This window comes from Camelus dromedarius, chromosome 8 (genome assembly GCF_036321535.1).
Source record: "Camelus dromedarius isolate mCamDro1 chromosome 8, mCamDro1.pat, whole genome shotgun sequence".
Classification (NCBI taxonomy): Eukaryota; Metazoa; Chordata; class Mammalia; order Artiodactyla; family Camelidae; genus Camelus; species Camelus dromedarius.
Window position 1 is genome coordinate 18,901,851 of NC_087443.1, and position 17,291 is coordinate 18,919,141.

At 42.6% G+C, this 17,291-nt stretch overlaps 1 protein-coding gene and 1 non-coding gene across 12 annotated transcripts in view; one reads left to right on the plus strand and one right to left on the minus strand.

The window, feature by feature from the left end:
* Positions 1-17,291, minus strand: part of LOC105093427 (WASH complex subunit 2) — a 49,212-nt gene continuing 31,921 nt past the window's right edge. For 5 of the 11 annotated variants that reach the window (XM_031460957.2, XM_031460953.2, XM_031460952.2 and 2 more), the window contains 11 exons: positions 14,343-14,445; positions 12,148-12,306; positions 10,129-10,314; positions 7,886-8,014; positions 7,671-7,751; positions 6,972-7,094; positions 5,930-5,992; positions 5,367-5,579; positions 3,091-3,708; positions 2,087-2,264; positions 1-319 (listed from right to left, as the gene is read on the minus strand). In XM_031460957.2, coding sequence (XP_031316817.1) covers positions 180-319; positions 2,087-2,264; positions 3,091-3,708; positions 5,367-5,579; positions 5,930-5,992; positions 6,972-7,094; positions 7,671-7,751; positions 7,886-8,014; positions 10,129-10,314; positions 12,148-12,306; positions 14,343-14,445 — 1,993 coding nt within the window. In that variant the 3' untranslated portion in view covers positions 1-179. The remainder of the gene's footprint in view (positions 320-2,086; positions 2,265-3,090; positions 3,709-5,366; positions 5,580-5,929; positions 5,993-6,971; positions 7,095-7,670; positions 7,752-7,885; positions 8,015-10,128; positions 10,315-12,147; positions 12,307-14,342; positions 14,446-17,291) is intronic. The other 6 variants (XM_031460958.2, XM_031460950.2, XM_031460959.2 and 3 more) reach the window with 4 other exon arrangements.
* TRNAV-AAC (transfer RNA valine (anticodon AAC)) lies at positions 12,978-13,050 on the plus strand. Its single transcript has one exon. It is a non-coding gene; the product is annotated as a tRNA-Val (tRNA).

The window sequence follows — 17,291 nt, forward strand, 5'->3', positions numbered from 1 at the left end:
CACTGTGAAACATTTATTTTTGTTTTGCAGTATTAAGCATGATTAAAACTAGTACAGAAAAATACTAAGTAAGTTGGGTAGCTGTTTCAGTATTTGCTTTTTATAATCCAGTTAAGACAATGAGCACTCAAGACAGCATCATTAACTCAAGGATGTAGCTGAAAGATACCCTGTACACGTTACTGGCCTCCAAAGGCATTCAAGGGATCATCAAATATGCCGGACACCTTCTGTTCAGATCTTGGTTCAGGTACTGTCTGTGAAGATCGACTTTTTGGTTTGGCTGTCTTAGCCTGGATACCAGAGGAGAAGATATCATCTTTAAAAAGGAAAAACAAAAACAAAAAGAGTTGCTGAATAGGCAAGAAAATGTGTGCTTTCAAGACACATCTGCACGAACCAGCAAAGACTCAAGTCTGGTTAACAGTATGGGATACCAAAGAACACTATGATCAAGCCAAGCCTCTTAGATTCTGGTCCTGGCTCTGCTACTAAGTTTTATGATCACATACAAGTCACAGTTTCTCTCTGAGCATAATTTCACAGCTACAAAGCTATGTGTGTACACGTGTATGAGACAAAAAGGGGAAGGATAACTGATTCTCCAACCCAGCCCCCGACTTCATCTGTGACACTATACTTATTTGTACATTCTTTTCCCGCTGGATTTTAACAGGAAAGGGCACTAAAAATAAGCAAGGGGAAATCCCACACAGGTCGCTGTCTTTCAGAATAAATGTACCTATTTGAGGCATCTCAATGTTAGGAATGTAAGTCTTTATGACTACACTTGTGTTTAGTGTTTCACTGACTCCAGTGTCCCATGACTCATCTTAGTAATGACAGTAACCCAGTCATGTTACTGCTGGGATTCTATCCTACAGAGATTTTAGCACGTGTACATAAAGATATGTATACACAAATGTTCAAGACCATAGCATCCTTTGTAACAGATAAGACACAATCTAGATCACCCTCGAAAGGCTAATGGCTAAATACAAAGCAGTTTACCACTACTAAAGACAAGGAAGTAGATCTCTATGTACTGACATGGGAAGATACTGTGACCAAAAGGAATAGCAGAACAGGAAAGTATATTCTTATTTTTGGGAAAAAAAAATAAGAATATACTTATATGTATGCAAACCCATACTACTATCACGGTGTCTGAAAGTGTACACACCAAACTCTCAATAATTATTACCTCCGGGGGTTGCTTTCTACTTATTACAGTTTCTGAATAGTATTAGTCTATTACAACAGACGTGTATCACATTTTTTTTGTAATAAATTCTCTTTTGTACCCTGTGCTGGGAAGCGGGGTAGAGACAGAGCATACTTGCGTGGGGAGTAGACCCAGTGTGGCTCTGCAGCCTTCTCCCAGTTAACTGCAAGGTCTAGAACGGGAGAGAGGAGGAGAGGGGGCAGAAGCTCACATCTGGCCTCAGCCCAAGTCCTACGCACTAACACAGGATATACCAGAAGCTTCACATTTAAGAGTTATGGGGCATCTGGCAAGCCCATTAAGAAAGCAGATGTTATACTATGGAGGGAAAATGAGCATGTTTACAAACACAGAAGATCTTTGGTGCGAGGCAAAGTCTGAGTTCCCGCCTGCCTTCCTATGTCATCCTGCTCCCCTCCTGCACTGCCCCTCTGTTCTCTGAACCACTGACTTCCACTCTCCAGCGAGAACTGTATCACGGCCAAGGCAGCCACCTCAGCCTACGTTAGCATGTGGGGCAGCTTCTGATCCTCCTTTCATGGTATCAGCGTTCAGATTCATCATTGAGGATTGGCAGGTGGCACACTAAGATAAAAGTGAAACTATACCTGAAAAGTAAAATTCTAGGCTCCTTCAAACTCCCTGATGTTCATAACAAAAAGCTGTTTCACCAAAGTAACTATCTCATTTACTTTATCCGCCCTCAGCCTACCTCAGAATTACAGAGCAGGTCAAAGGAAACCCACTGGGTTCCATTGGGGCACATTTTCCAGGAAAGGGTCAAGACAAAGGTGGCAGAAGAAATATCAAGTCACTGAACAGTAATGACTCACTATGTCATGTGTAAAACTCCAAACTTACCCATATCATCATCAAATATAGACTTAGCTTCCAGTTTCTTTTTGGACTTTTCTTTGGGTTTTACAGTTAGGTCAGCAAAGATATCAATGTTATCATCAAACAAGTTGGATTCAAATGTTCTTTCCTTCTCTCTTGTTTTTTGTGAAGGTTTAATTGCTTCTGTAGCAAATATATCATCCTTGTAAGCCAAAAAAAAAAAAAAGCAAAACAATTTTAAATCCAATTTTTTTCTTTTACTACATACACGAATTTCAACAAGCTGTAGAAAGGCAAACTGCCACAGTGTTTTGGAACAGCCATGTGACCCGCCCCTCCGTGTGGAACGTGTCACTCCAGATCTCTGCCTGGCCCCGTCCCTCTCATTCTTCTAGTCCCGGATCACACGTGGGCTCTACCAGAATCCCTTCTCTACCAGTCCTACCCGAAGAAGCACCTCCCACCCCAACCCATCACTCTGCCCACTGCCCTGGGCTGTTTTCTTCATGGCATTTAACACTCCCTGAAAACGTTATCTATAGGCTGCCCTGTCTGTCTCCGATTCCTCTCCCTGAGAGCCCTGGGGAGCAGAGCAGTGGTCCTAGTTCGGCTTGTGGCTCCAATACCTAGATGCTCAACAAAATCTGCCTGAAGAATGTCCCGAAGGCCTCGCTACCTGCGTTAGAGCATCAGTCAGCTCCAGCCAGGGCCTGTTTCCCCAAGAACCAGAGGTTAAATACGCGAGCTGTAGATACACTATTTTATATACACAGACTGCAGCCACATCCTGAGAAAAACTATAAAAATCAGGATCTGTGTCAGTGGCTACGGCCAGAAACAAAACAGAAAACTGCTTCTGAATAAGTTTCAGAGTTACTGGTAAGAGAACCTAACTGCAATGACTAAGCAAGCAGGTATCGGGCAGCCACAACACAGGTCTAATGTAATCCGTGGTTCCCATGAGCCTATCGGGTATTTTCCTCAACAAAGAACCAGGCACGGAAAAATGTGCTGTTATGTCCTATTACCTCAAAAATATCTTCTGTTTTTGAGAGAACATCCTGCTGACTGTTGGGTTTTGACTCATTCTTCTTGCCTTTTGGGTCTGTGAAGAGATCATCCTCATCTTCCAGGAGAGGAAAAGGATTCGTTTTCTTCGCTGGTTTTGGTTTAACAGACTGGAAGAGATCGTCGTCACTGCCTGCTTCCCCCAGAGGAGGAAACAGGAGGCTTTTTTCTTTACTCCCCCCGGGCGGGTTGGCCGGGCTGTCTGCTGCCTTCCCCTTGGCTTTTCTTCTCCCCGTGGACTGAGATGTGATGCCCTTGGAAAAGATGTCTCCAGAATCAAAAAGGTCACCCTCCAGAGGCTGACTCAGAGACTTGGCAAAGGGGCTTCTGTCCACTCCCAGCACAGGACCACCTGCCCAAGTTGGAGTCGCAGCTGCCACGGCCTCTTCAGACCTCTCTTCTCCACCAGTCGCCCTGGGCTGTGGCTGACGACTATCCAGTGAAGTAGTGCCATCTGCCAACTGGGCAACAAATCCTCTGGGGCCGCTCATGTCCTCAGCCTCGCCGGACTCCTGGGCAGCCAGCCTCCGGGCTGCACGCGTCTGTGGTCTACGCTTCCCTCTCACTTTGACCCGGCTCTGCAATGGCAAAAAAAAACACTTGCTGATCTGGCCATTTTTATAAGGTGCTCAAAGCTAACAAGGCAAATAATCAGCGACTAAAAATACAGTCAGGCTGTCTGGTCCACTTCCATCCAGATATTATCTCAGACACAGAAGAGGTTATTGCTCAAAGATTTTCAAAGGTGTTTAAGAACTCCTACTCCTCCTAGACTAAGTCATTCTTAATTCCTTAGTGGTCCCTGTTTTTGAGTCTTTTGAGGGCAATTTCCACTCAGTTTCATACAAAAGGTTTCATCCGCCACTGGAACCCTGTGAAGTAGGTGTGTTGGTATGCTCTGTGTCCCACGGTGCTCCCTGGCCCCTACTCTGCCCTCAGTTTCAATGTGGGTATCTTTCAAAACGAGAACAAATCAGGGGGAATCTGGTACTGACCTTTAATAGAAGGCTAGCCTAAAATTGGGCCCCAGGAGCAGAGAGATAAGATAAAGAAAGAGAGGTAATCTCACATGTTCTTTTCTTCAAGTCAACAAACACTAACTCCAAGCGTTAAATACTTTAAGTAAGAAAATGTGGCTTAGGAATCAGAACTTTTTCAATAAAACCTCGAAATATGAGTCACTTATTAGCAATAATGTAATATTTGTAGTATTTCCAAAAACATACAATCAAGTAGTTTTAAGAAGGCATAAGATACTTTGGGCAAAGTACTTGATTGTGTTAGTCTTTTTCAAGGAAATTTCACAAATTGTTTCATGAAGCAGCCAATTTAAGCTTAACCAAAAAAAAAAAAGAGAAAAGAAAAAAAGATATTTTATTTTTTGTAAGAAAAACAGATTTGGAAATATCTGAAATGAATGTATCTGCTGGGTTATCCTAGGTACTGTCGCCTACTCAGAGAACAGCTCAGACTTTTTTTTTTGAGCAGGAAGACTGGATTGAAAAAGCAAGAACCAACTAAAAAGCAAAACCCCCAAGAGCTCACAGTCCATTTGGCACAAGTCCGCAGTCCTATGGAACAGTGTGACAGGACCATAAGTGCCAGGGGATCTCAGGGAGGGAGCCCGGGACAAGGGGCAGGACGGGAAATATCCCAGAAGCTGTGAAGTCTGTGCAGAGCTGTTGATGAGGAAGAGGAGACAGCGGGAGCTGATGGCGGCGGCGGCAGCAGGTCGGGGCATGTGTGTTCAGGGAACAGTGCCTGCTGAGACTGGGTTTAGGCTGATAGTGTCGGGGTGACTGGTGGGGAAGCTGGAAGCTTCAGTGAGCATAGACTGTAAAAGGCTTTAATACCAAACTGAGGAGCCTGACTGTCCTCCTTTGAGCAGTAAAGAGATGGCAGAGGAAGCACAGGGTAAGGAGATCGGCTCTGTGTTTAGAAGACCTCCACGTGGCAGTGCCAGAGAACCGGGAGGTCTTGGGACTTCACTGTATCTCCTGAGCAGAGTGTAAATGGAACAAATGCGGGCAGTGGGAGAGGAGACACAGAACCAGGGAGGTGGAAGGAGGGCGGAAAGGCTGAAGGAAAGATGAGGTACCTCCTTCAAGTGAGGAATCACGGTCAGCCTATTATGTGCAAAGGATGGAGTAGGAAGAAACACACGAATTGTTCTGGTTTTTTGTTTTGTTTTTTTTTTAAAAAAAGGCAGGCAAGGAAGCAAAGGCAGTTTCCTCACCTTGTTGGCACTGGGTAAGGTGTCTGCCTGAGCTGGGAGATCAAAACTCACGCCAGCCTCCCCGCTCCCGGGAAGAGCAGGCACACTTTCTGGACTGTGGATCCTCCCGGGTTCAGACGAAGGACAATCCAACTCCGACAAAACAGGCTTCTTTCCCGAGATCTGGGTCGTCGCTGCAGGAAGCAAGGCTGCTGGGTTAATTGCTAAATTTGCCTGAAAAAGAAAGATGAAACTTACTCTGTATGCTTCCTTAAACACAACAATCTACTATCATTACTGGGACACAGGAAGAGAGACTGTACATAATATAATGTACGAGAGGAGAAAGAGGTGAGCAGGGAAGTCTCCTGATCTAGTCTTAGAATGAAAACAGATGGTTATACACCTGTGCCCACCGCAGGGACCAGAGAAGAGGTGTTACAGACCCAGCACACAGGAAGCAACAGCTAGAGGGTGAAGAGGAGATGAGAAGATGCCTGGCAGCAGCTGACAAAAGGAAAACCCCAAAAAGTTTACAGATGCCGCAAGGCAGGCAACGAAGATTCCAGACATGTTATAATTACTTGTATTTTCCAGATCCGAGGGGATGGCTCTTTGCTTTTAAATGGAGCGGGACCTGGAGAGTCCTGTGTGAAATTACATTCAGTTAAAAATCCATCAGGGAAACAGAAGGAAAAGTGTCTCTTGGATTACGCTTATGTCTGTAAATAACTCTGTGATGGAACAAAGCTGTCAATTTCTGTAGTTCTATAATGGAAAAGGCATTCAGATCTCTCTTGGGGCCTCAAAACATCTCACTACATTACTTCATTTGTGACTCTTTATCCACTGTGAAAGTAGAGGGCTGTGAGAGCAATCATGGAGTAAAGGGAGACAAAGGTCATGAGTAAGATTCGTTAAGAAGTGCGGTGTATCCGAGCACCAAAACCTGGTTAAAGCAGCTGGTTATCTCACACGGCAAATATTACAGAGCACACAGAAATTCAACTGCAGCCTAATGCACTCGTTTTAGGGGCAGAAGAAGCTGAGACTCAAGTCACTGGAGAGGTGCTAGTCCTCATGCCTCATTTGGTAGCTCAGAGCACTGAGGCCTCAGTGAGACGTCCAGGGACAGCTCTCAGCCAGAACCAGGACTCACTGTCTGGTGCTGGTCTGTTCTCAGGAGTGGCGCCGTAGAGAAGACGGCTGAGGATGGAGGCCTAATAGTGATGAGCTCAGAGGAGGTAACACAGAGACGGAACCGAGAAATTGGATGTAATTGATACTTAATTCTAATAGAATCCTACACCAAGGTAGCTCAAAGGGAGAAATGGGGTTCTAGTGGGAAGAAGGTATTCATCCTACTTTAATTCTATCTTGGAATCAAACCTGAGGGTACTCCAAATAGAACGGTAAGTATAGATTTGTGGAACCGGAGTGTGGAGTGAGGAGAGGAGAGATGAGCAGCGGTTAAAAAACAAAAACAGTAAACAAAGAGAGGTGGTCCTGGTGGTTGTGTCCTCCTTAATTAAGAGAACTCTGAAGGACCTGGGGCCTGCATGAAGGAGTTACTCTGTACTGGGACGCAAACAAGAGCTGAGAGTCCTTAAAGAGATCAGTTCTAACCTGAGGTGTCTCCAATTTCCATATGCCTTTTTCTTTGATACCTTGAGTGGATTCAGGATGTTTCTGATTCTTGAAAGAGGAAACAGACTGGTCTTTTTTCACTACCTTCTTCTTTTCTGGTATCTTCAAAAGCAAAGAATACCCAAAGTCTGTTAAGTATCTTGGAAATTTTAAAGAAAAGTCATAATGCAAAAAAAGAAGAAGGAAAAAAAAGAGTGGCTTCTTAGTTTTAAAAGTCAACTCTCAAATGAGGGTCAAATGCACAAATTCAAAGGTGACATTTTAGAAATAGCGTTCTAAAGGCTGTGACTTCCTCAGGCGTCCTCTCTATGGTAAACAGAAAATTGAGAGTACTTACAAAATCTACTGGGGAAGGGGGGAAATGACACACACAGGCTAACCACACCCAGATTTATAGCCTTCTACCTGAAAGGCATGAATAGTTTGTCATCGTAACACATGCATTGGTGTTTCAATAAACAAAAATCAAACAAATGTGTCATACAGTGAGAAAGCCTGAGTCAGTTAATGCTTTAATGTTAGTTAGGAAACATAAGATGGGGACAACATAAACACTGTCATCAGCACATTATTTGCTGTCCACTAGAGAGCATTCTCCTTAATCATGTAATTGGACATTAATTTCCTCTCCCAGAAGCCTTCCCACACACCGCAGTACTGAGAACAAAAGGCTGGTACCAAAGGATGCGACTTGGCAGAGCTGAAAAGATCATCGTCTTCATCATCCCCAAATAGGCTCCCAACACTTGGCTCCAGCAACTAGACAGAAGAGACAAAACTCAAATTCAATATCCAAAGCAAAAACAATTCAAAGAATGCTCCAGGTAAAGCTGTGGAGATCACACCTAATATGACAGCAAAGCCCTGAGGGGGGAGAACCAACAGGAACTGACCCTGGTTTTTTTGGTGCCGGAGAAAAGGTCAACATCTGGGTCATTGTCCTTCTGGAGCTTGTGACTAAAAAGGAGCTCTTCATCCTGGAAGACGCCTGTGCTCTTGGGGCGGGCCTCAGGCTCAGGACTCTAGGAAAAAGAACAAAGTTCATGTACTTTACAGAGTCGTAAGGATTTTTCTCAAGGAAATCACACACAGCTGCAAAGACGGAACCACAAAGATATGCCCTGCGGCTCTGTTTACAGTGGCTAAAGGCCGGACACAGGCTGAGTGCCAATCAGAAGGGGAATGATGCAGTCATATGACGGAAAGACTACGGAGATATCAAAAATAGTGGAGAGTATATAGAAATACAGATATATAATCTGGAGAGATCATCTTTCAACCTTTGTATAGAGTCTGAACTGTTTATTTAAGAACGATCCTTAGTTCCACATGGAGAAATATTTTAGGGGTGAACACACATAAAATTAAACAAATTCTCTCCATCTCATCCCCAAAGGGAAGAAGAGACACCGACTGACTTAATATTGGAAACTACACAAAGTGGTCAAGTACGTATCTCTAACTTGAACTTATCAGCATCTGAGGCCAAGGACCTGGCACAGGTGTGACCGGCCAACCTTTGCCAATGCTGTCCACCTTCCACTCCACCACTGTCGGATCCCAAATGAGTTCTTTTTGTTTGCTAGGGAATCTGATATTCAAAAGTTACTATTTACATCACTTGGTTTGAACTCTAATGCCCCCAACTGGATTCTAAAATTCCCTCTTCTTCTTTAGTATCACAACTACAAATTAAAATAACAATAATGACAATAAAAAACTCACTTCTGACAACTACATCACATTAAAAATTAACTAATAATTATTATTGGTTACACACAAAAAGTAGTGTAACATAGCAACTAAGGTTAAAAGTTCTGGAACCATGAAAATTCCATACAAAAGTCATCCACAGAAAGAGACTGGAAGGAAATACAGCAAATTATTCCTTTTCACTACGTGTAGCTCTCATTTATAAGCAGGCTACTACTGGTACAACAAACAAATTCATAAATCATTTGTTGTAAAAATCAACGTGGACTATATCCTCAGTTTGATTTACAAAAAACATTGGCTATCTATGGCCCATCACCTGTTCCCTATTTTTTTAACACCTTTATTGAGAGGAAAATTCACATACCATAAAATTCACTCATTTTTAGTATATTCACAGGGCCGTTCACACACCACCACAATCTCAGTTTAGAATATTTGCATCATCTCAAAAAGAACCCCCAGGCCTATCAGCAATGACTCTCCATCCCTAGCTACTTCTTTCCTCAGACCCCGGCAACCACTGATCTGCTTTCATCTCTCTCTGGATTTGCCCATTCAGGACATTTCAAATAAATGAATTCATACAATATGCAGTTTTTTGTCACTGGCTTTTCTTTCATTCAGCTTATTTTCAAGGGTCATCTATGTTGTAGCATGTATCAGTAATTCATTCTTTTTTTTTTGTTTTTGTTTTTCTAATACTTTTAAAAAAATCTGTTTTTATATATGGTGGCTAACATTTGTAAATCTCAAATTCCCACCCCCTCTCACTGGTAACCATTAGATTGTTTACTAAGACTTCGAGTCTGTTTCTGTTTTGTAGATGAATTCAGTGTCCCTTTTTTTTTTTTTTTTAAGATTCCACATATGAGTGATATCATATAGTATTTTTCTTTCTCTTTCTGGCTTACTTCACTTAGAATGACGATCTCTAGGTCCAATTCTTTTATTGCCAAATAATATTCCACTGTACACTTATAACACATTGTTTATCCATTCATCAGCTGATGGACACCTGAGTTGTTTCCATCCTTCGGCTATTATGAGTAATACGGTTGGGAACATCACACTCAAGTTTTTGTGTGAATGCATGTTTGCATTCCTCTCGGATGTATACCTAACAGTGGAATTGCTAGGTCATGTAGTACCTCTTACATTTAACCATTTGAGGGACCACCAAATTGTTGTCCAAAGTGGCAGCACCATTTTACATTCCCAACAGCAATGAGTGAGGGTTCCAGTTTCTCCACATCCTCACCAATACTTGGCCATTATGAAAAAGGTCAACAATGAGTGATGGTGTGGATGTGGAGAAACTGAAACCCTCAGTTCTCCAGCAACTCACATCACAGAACTGACACTGTGAAATGAGACTCCTTTACCCTTCTGAAGACTTGAACCTTAATTGCTTTTTTCTCACCTTTCCTACTTCTTTCTTCGGAGCCTGGAAGCTGTTTTGATCTTCCGTTTTATCCTCATCCTCATCAAATAAGCTAAGAACCGTTTTAGTTCTACTTTTACTTCCTTTGTCCAGGGAAGATGATGGTGAAAATAAATCAGAATGCTTGGCTGCTTCCTGATTAGATACATTCAAAGGTGCTTCCTGCTAATGGAAATAATAAGAGAAAAAAATGAGTAACATCTGGAAGTACAAATTATCTTGTGGGGCCTCCCAAGCACCTCATGAATTCACTAACTGTCACATTTGCATGTTTCAGGGCACGACAGCCAATTATATCTACTCCCGGGTAACAAAACACTGAGGCCAATTCTTGATCTGATGGAGTCTTGTACAGATAATTCATAGTCAAAGATGATTTTTCCAATCAGTTTAAAGCCTATACACATAACTCCTTACTACCAAGATACATATATATCTGCACATATATTACCTTGATCCACAGGGTTGCTTGTGAGCAACAAACAACTTCAAAGTCACAGAGGTAACACAAATGCCGATCACTGGGAATGGATCATATATTTCCTAGTATTTAACTAACACATAATTCCCAAAGAGAAACTTAATTGACAAAATCTGACACTTAAACTATAGAAGGCTTATTACACCATATTACACAATTAGAAGAATCTCTGAAATAATCTTAAAATACAGCATTTATTCATTTAACAAGCACCACATTTCAGGGAAGACACACGGGGTGTAAGAACCACTGTTACTTATGAACTGCCAAGAAAGAAGAAACAAATCCCAATTAAATGTGTCATCAATTGTCAAGCGTGTTGTAATTTCAAAGTGGTTAAACTGAAAAAATATGCTTTTTTAAAGTAAGTATATAATTTTAAAAGCCCCTACTGTGTGCAAGGTAATACGCTAAGCACCACAGACATGGCGGTGAGTGAAACAAACATGGCCCCAGTCCTCAAGAACCTTGTACTCAAGCAAGGGAGATGGCAGTACGATAAGCAGCTAGAGTTCAGGTTGGGGCGGGCTGTGCCCGGGATAACCCAGGGGACACGGCAACACAGAAAAGGGCCACAGTGAATCAGTGGGAAGAGAATGTCACATGACAACTCAGGTACAGTTAAAATGTTTGCATCATTGCAGCTCCAAGGAGCCTCGATGGAAAAACATACTTCATGTGGGCCTTAGAAGAAAGATTAAACCTAGATGGTTGAACAGAGTACGAGAAAAGTTAGGGAAAAAAAAAGAAAAGGCAGAGACTGAAGGCAATCGCTGATTCCCAGAGATGCCAGCCTGCTCGCAAGAAGAATGCTAATGTTTTAGGAGAAGACAAATTTCACTTTACTCCATAATTCACAGCCAACGTCAGGGTTGTGTAAAGAAAGGTAAACTAAAATCTTCTTAAAGCTGTCATTTTAATTCAGGTACACATGGGGAGTTGAAGAGAACCAGGGGAAACAGACAGACTACGGAGAAAGCAAGCAAGTCAGAAAGAGCAGACATGCAGAAAGAAAACCAAAATGAAAAATGAGATGAGACAGGGGGAGGGTAGAGCTCGGGGTAGAGTGTATGCTTAGCATGCACCAAGTCCTGGGTTCAATCCCATTACCTCCATTAAAAAAAAAAAAAAGATAAATAAATAAACCTGATTACCTCCTCCACAAAAAACAAAAGCAGAAACAAAACAAAAAGAAAAACAAGATGAGACAGAGGAGGGCAAAACAGACATCAACACAAAATAACAATAATAACGTAAAAGGGGAAAAACACACATCACCGTGTGCACACGTCCACCGGGAGGAGAGACTGGAAGGCAAAGGCAGAGCTGAAGGTTTCCCTGGATGGTGGGAGCATAAATTTTCCTCTGCAGTTTTCAGTGTTTTCGAAATTTTCAACAAATGAGCTGTTTATTTTCTGCGGCAGAAAAAATGTCCAGGTGTGTGTGCGGGCATGCGTTTTACAAGAACATGCGAGAGACAAAAATAACAGAATATACAAGAAAAAAAAAAAGTCTACCGTTTTGGACTCCTCAGTGACACGAGTCCTCCCAAATTCTGCCGACCCTTTGGCAGTCTCAGGCTTCTGAGCCACAGGTTTCACCCCGAACTGTGCCTCCTCCTTCCCTTCTTCATCACTGAACAGCAAAGGGGTTCCTTTAGGGACAGTCTCTTTTTTCTATCAAAAGAAAAGTTAATGACATCCTCAAAAAAAAAAGAAAAGAAAAGAAAAGTGTGCCTGATGAGCGTGGCAATGTATAGAACAAGCCCAAGCACGTGAGAGCGTTAGCAAAAGGCTGGGGTCAGGAGAGACAGGACAGGGCGGCGAAAAGGGCACAAACAGGGAGCAGCAGTCATCACCGCACCTGCCACTGACAGTTCCCGCCACCGTTATCGTCTGCACCTGTCTCAAGTCTGTTCACACCTTGTGTGCGCCAGTGCTCAATTCCTACATCTGCCACCCAGACAGGTACTCCTCCCTCCTCCCCGCCTCCCTTCCCTGTCGTTTCAGCTATCTGACATCATCCACAGCTGTCTTGACAAAACAAAGCACCCACCAGATGACTTCATCTCCCACCCCAAACTTTCACTGTCTGCATTCAGCACAGGCTAAAAGTGACCACCGGCTGACCCCTGATTATGATCCTTCATCCATCTACACCTCATCAATCCTCACTATTCCTTAAACCTACTGTAAACCTTCCATGCTTGAGCCTCACTGTCTGGAGAAGCAATTTCTCCTCATCTTTCAAGCAAGGCCCAGCTGAGATGTCATCTGGAAAGGTTTTCCTGTTCTCCTGAATAGGCTGTCAGTTGCTTCATTGATAAGAATATTTATATGAAAGCTGGGGAGGGTATAGCTCAGTGGTAGAGTGCCTGCCTAACATGCACGAGGTCCTGGGTTCAATCCCCAGTACCTCCATTAAAAATAAATAAATCCAATTACCCCTGCCAAAAATTTTTTTAAAAAAATTTAAAAAGAGTATTTGTATCTATACCTAGCCCTTCCTTTTACTTTCTTCCTAATTTGCATTAAAAGTTATCATACATCTACTTGTCCATTCATTTGAAAGGATCATACAGTCTGTTTCCACCACCAGTCACGGTGTTTTATACCAAGCGGTGCTCAGCACAAGTTAGCGAGCACTTTGCCTCATCTCCCATCTTTTCCTTATGCAGAGGCGGGGGTTTCAGAGATTAGGAGACTGAGGTTATGTAACTTGCCCAGAGTTACTGGCATCTTTGAGGTAAGTGACCTACCAAAAATTCTTGAGAAAAATACTGCAACTCTGTCATACTAACCAGACTAGATGGTAAGAGGAAGTAAGTTTTGAAGAAATATCTAAATCAGGTTGGGAAGACAAATTTGGGAAACTAAAGAACATGACTGACTATGATAGAAAAAACTATGAATGAATAATAATAATAAGGTAAGGAGATTTTTAGTTACTGTTAGAAAGAGGTCTGTAAAACACATAATGATTTGAACTCAAAATAAAGGACTGGAAACCCACAAAAGTTTCCAAAGAGATAAAGCAAGACCAAAGTGATCTAAGGAAAAAATGTTTGTGGAATATGCTGGACTCACTAAAAACTATATAAAATGTCGATGCAAGTGGATTAGTGTGAAAAATGAGACTTAAGCATGGTGGAAAGTAGCCTCCCTTCATAGAACGATGGTCCTTACACCAAGGAAAATGCCACCCAAACTACTGGTTTTAAATCTTCCTCAAGATACCCTGACTCTTCATCTTTATTCTGAAATTAATTTTCTTGATAGGTTTACAACTGAGCTGCACTTAACTTTAAAATATTCTAGGAACTCTAAAAACAAAAAATCTTTTATACACTGTTGCCTAAAGGGGATAATATTTTACCAGCTCAGTGTGCAGTCCTTCAGCTGGTTAAGATGCATTACCTTTGACCTTCTGTCCTATTTAACAATCATAATGACTACACCTTCCAAGAAGTTTTCTATTTCCAGAACCTTCAAAATTCAATAGATTACTAATCACTTCTCCAGGGTAGAAGTCTGCACACGTGCTTCCTCTGTAAAATACCGCTAACCAGAAGGTATTTCTAAAACTAGGCAAACAAGTTTCTCTGTAAGACTCAGCCTCCAAGGTTGGGTTTTAGGACCTGATGGAGGGCAGTATCACTATTCACGTAACATCACCTCAAGGATATTTCCTGGGCCTAAAAGGTTAAGAATACCGTTGCTGCAGGAGGAACAGATGTGGGAGGGGAGCCGAACAGGGAGCTTCCACTGTCACCATCATCTTCAAAGAGGAGTGATGCTCTCTGGGTCTTCTTTTGGCTACACAAACAAATGGAAAGTCAAATGCAAGGTAAATGTGATTTTCAAAACAGTCTATTCTTTCTAGGCCACACCTACAGGAACCCACCTGCTACCAAAATGCCCGAGTCATCTGTTGACCTTACATGGTTTAAAGTGGCAAGAAAAACCTTTGAAGTAGGTGCAGTCTGTGTCCAGCAAATCACCAGCCGCCATCCCGCATTCTCGGGCGGACGCCAAAGGCCCTCCCTCATCTTATCCCTTTCCAGTTACTTCTAACTCCCCACAGGTGCACTAGCTGTTAGTTCTGCCAGGGCACGCAGCACACTTAGCATCTGCAAACGCAGCATCCTCTCTCACCAGGCCCAGTGGCAGAGGATGAACCAGGAGGGAGCACCTAGGCCTATTTCCAGAGCGGTCGGGAAGGCAGCTGTGAAGAGGTTGCAGGACCGGGGCCTGCCTCAGGCTGGGACTTGTGGCCTGGTGTCACCACAGCCACTTAACCTTGTCTTTCCAAAGTGCCTCTCTGACCTTCCATGCCTTCTCTTCAAACCTGAAACCCATCCCATGCTGCCCCCTCCATACACAGTCTCTAAGAACGTGGGAAAGCAGAGCTCACGGTCACTGTTCACCACGGCAGTACTCACCCACCTCTATCCCAGGATGGGCGACCGCAGCTGAAATCTAGCCCCAGCTCCCCCCACCACCTTCCTCCAGCCTGTCCTCACCTACCTCTGCTCTTAGGATTCCACACTGGCCCCTACGGAGAAGTCAATTAACATCTGCCACGACAAATACTAAGACCTTGTAAGGAACAGAATCATAAAAGTGGAGAAACACAGGGAGGCCTAGCATCAGACGTGGGGTAACAGCACTCTAGAGAATCACCGAAGTGATGAAAACTCCAAATTCAATGTTAGCTAGAGAAAATAATACTAGTCAGTCATTTCAGTATTTTGCTTACCATATCCATCTACTTACAGTAAATATTAATTAGCATATACACCAGTAAGTCTATGCACCATGATCTTTTTTCTAAGTTTAACTGTTAACAAGGCATAATATAAGGGTAGCCACTAGTTTAACATTGAATGTCTGCCTACATCTTAAAAATATCTAAGGGTGGGTGACTAGGGACCACAACCAACCAAACAGTTGAACATACTTACACTGAAGGACAGCTAAAAATTAAGTTTATACCTTGAAGAAATTATAAAAGCAAAGAGCCAATTTGTAATGACACAGTAAGGTAATATCTAATATGCCTTTAAGGCTATATACTGATAAAAATTTACCCAAGTTATAAGCAAAATACATGACTACTAGGGGATAAATGATCACAAAATATTCCAAAAATCACTACATCAGATGCCAAAAGAAACCAAAAACCTTATTAAGCAGTTACAGCAGAAGAAAATCTTAATGCATGATTTTCAGAACTATTTCTAAAAAACAAAACCAAAACCAAACAATGCACCAAAAAAAAAAAAAAAAAAAAAAAGAAAAATAAGAAAAAAAAATCTGATGCCAGATTCTGAAGTTATAAGCTCGAGAAAAGCTGGTTAGCTCTCTGGACACAGTTATGACAGCTAATGACGGGGAGTCCTTAACCTCGGACCTCATTCCACACCCTGGGCAACCTCAGGCTAAAATGGGCCTCCTGTGGAGATCTGGCCGCAGCAGAAAAACATGCAGCTCAGCGAGTGGGGTTGTTTCTCATTATAAATAATGGGCTGAATATCTTGATCCATTAAAAGGTACAGACGTCAAAAAACATTACGGTAACTATTGCGTTTCTGGCCTAAACCAGAACACTTCCGAGAGTGAGAGGGAGCATTAATAATCATCACGCTGAAAAAACAGCATAAAGCAGGTATGTCCAGGTGAGCTAGGCTGTTTGCGGGCCCCCCTTACAAGGCACTGCTTCACCGCTTTGTTCGGGTCACAGAGCTTCTGTTCCTTTTTTTCAGAATGGGTTTTGAGTTGTAATTTACCTACCACAAGATTTACTCTTTCATAGTGTACTCACAGGGTCGTGCAACGATCACCATAATCAAGTGCATGGCATTCCTGTCCACCTAAAGTCAAAGCGCACACCTGTTCACGGTCCCTGCCAATTCTCCCTTCCCCTCCGCCCCAGGCAAGCACGCATCTAGTTTCTGTCTCTGTGGATTTATCTCCTCCGGACATTACACATAAATGGAATCATAACACGTGGTCTTCTGTGACTGGCTTCTCTCAATCAACACAAACGTTTCAGGGTTCATGTATACTGCAGCATGTATCATCAGGACTTTATTCCTTCTAACTGCTGAGTAAGAGTCCACTGTATGTTTATGGAACACTTTGTGCCTCCTTCAGCTGGTGGGACTTTTGGGTTGTTTCCATTTTGGGGCTATTATGAGTAACACTGTGAGAAACATTCACATACAAGCTTTTGGGTGGATGTGTTTTTGTTTCTCTTACACGTGTACCTAAAACTGAAATTGAATCATACGGTATCTCCATGTTTAACTTTTTCTCGGACGGCTAGACTGTGCTCCCAAGTGGCTGCACCACTTCACACTGCCACCAGCAGTGTATGAGGGCACCAATTCCTCCACATCTTCTTTTACACATATTATTGTCTATAAAAGCATTTTTTGAGAATCTGATGAAAGCTATGAATTATTTCCTCTGAAAAATGCCCATACATAAAATTTTACAGACTACTTCAGAAATTACTAGAGGGAACAAGCCTGGAGCAGAGAGAGCACTCCTGAAAGCTAGGTACTGGGTACAGCTGGTCCTGGGACCTACAAATGAAACATGTTTCCTGATCTCTAAACCTGTGATCACACATGTGTGGTAGGGGGCAAAGGGAGCAG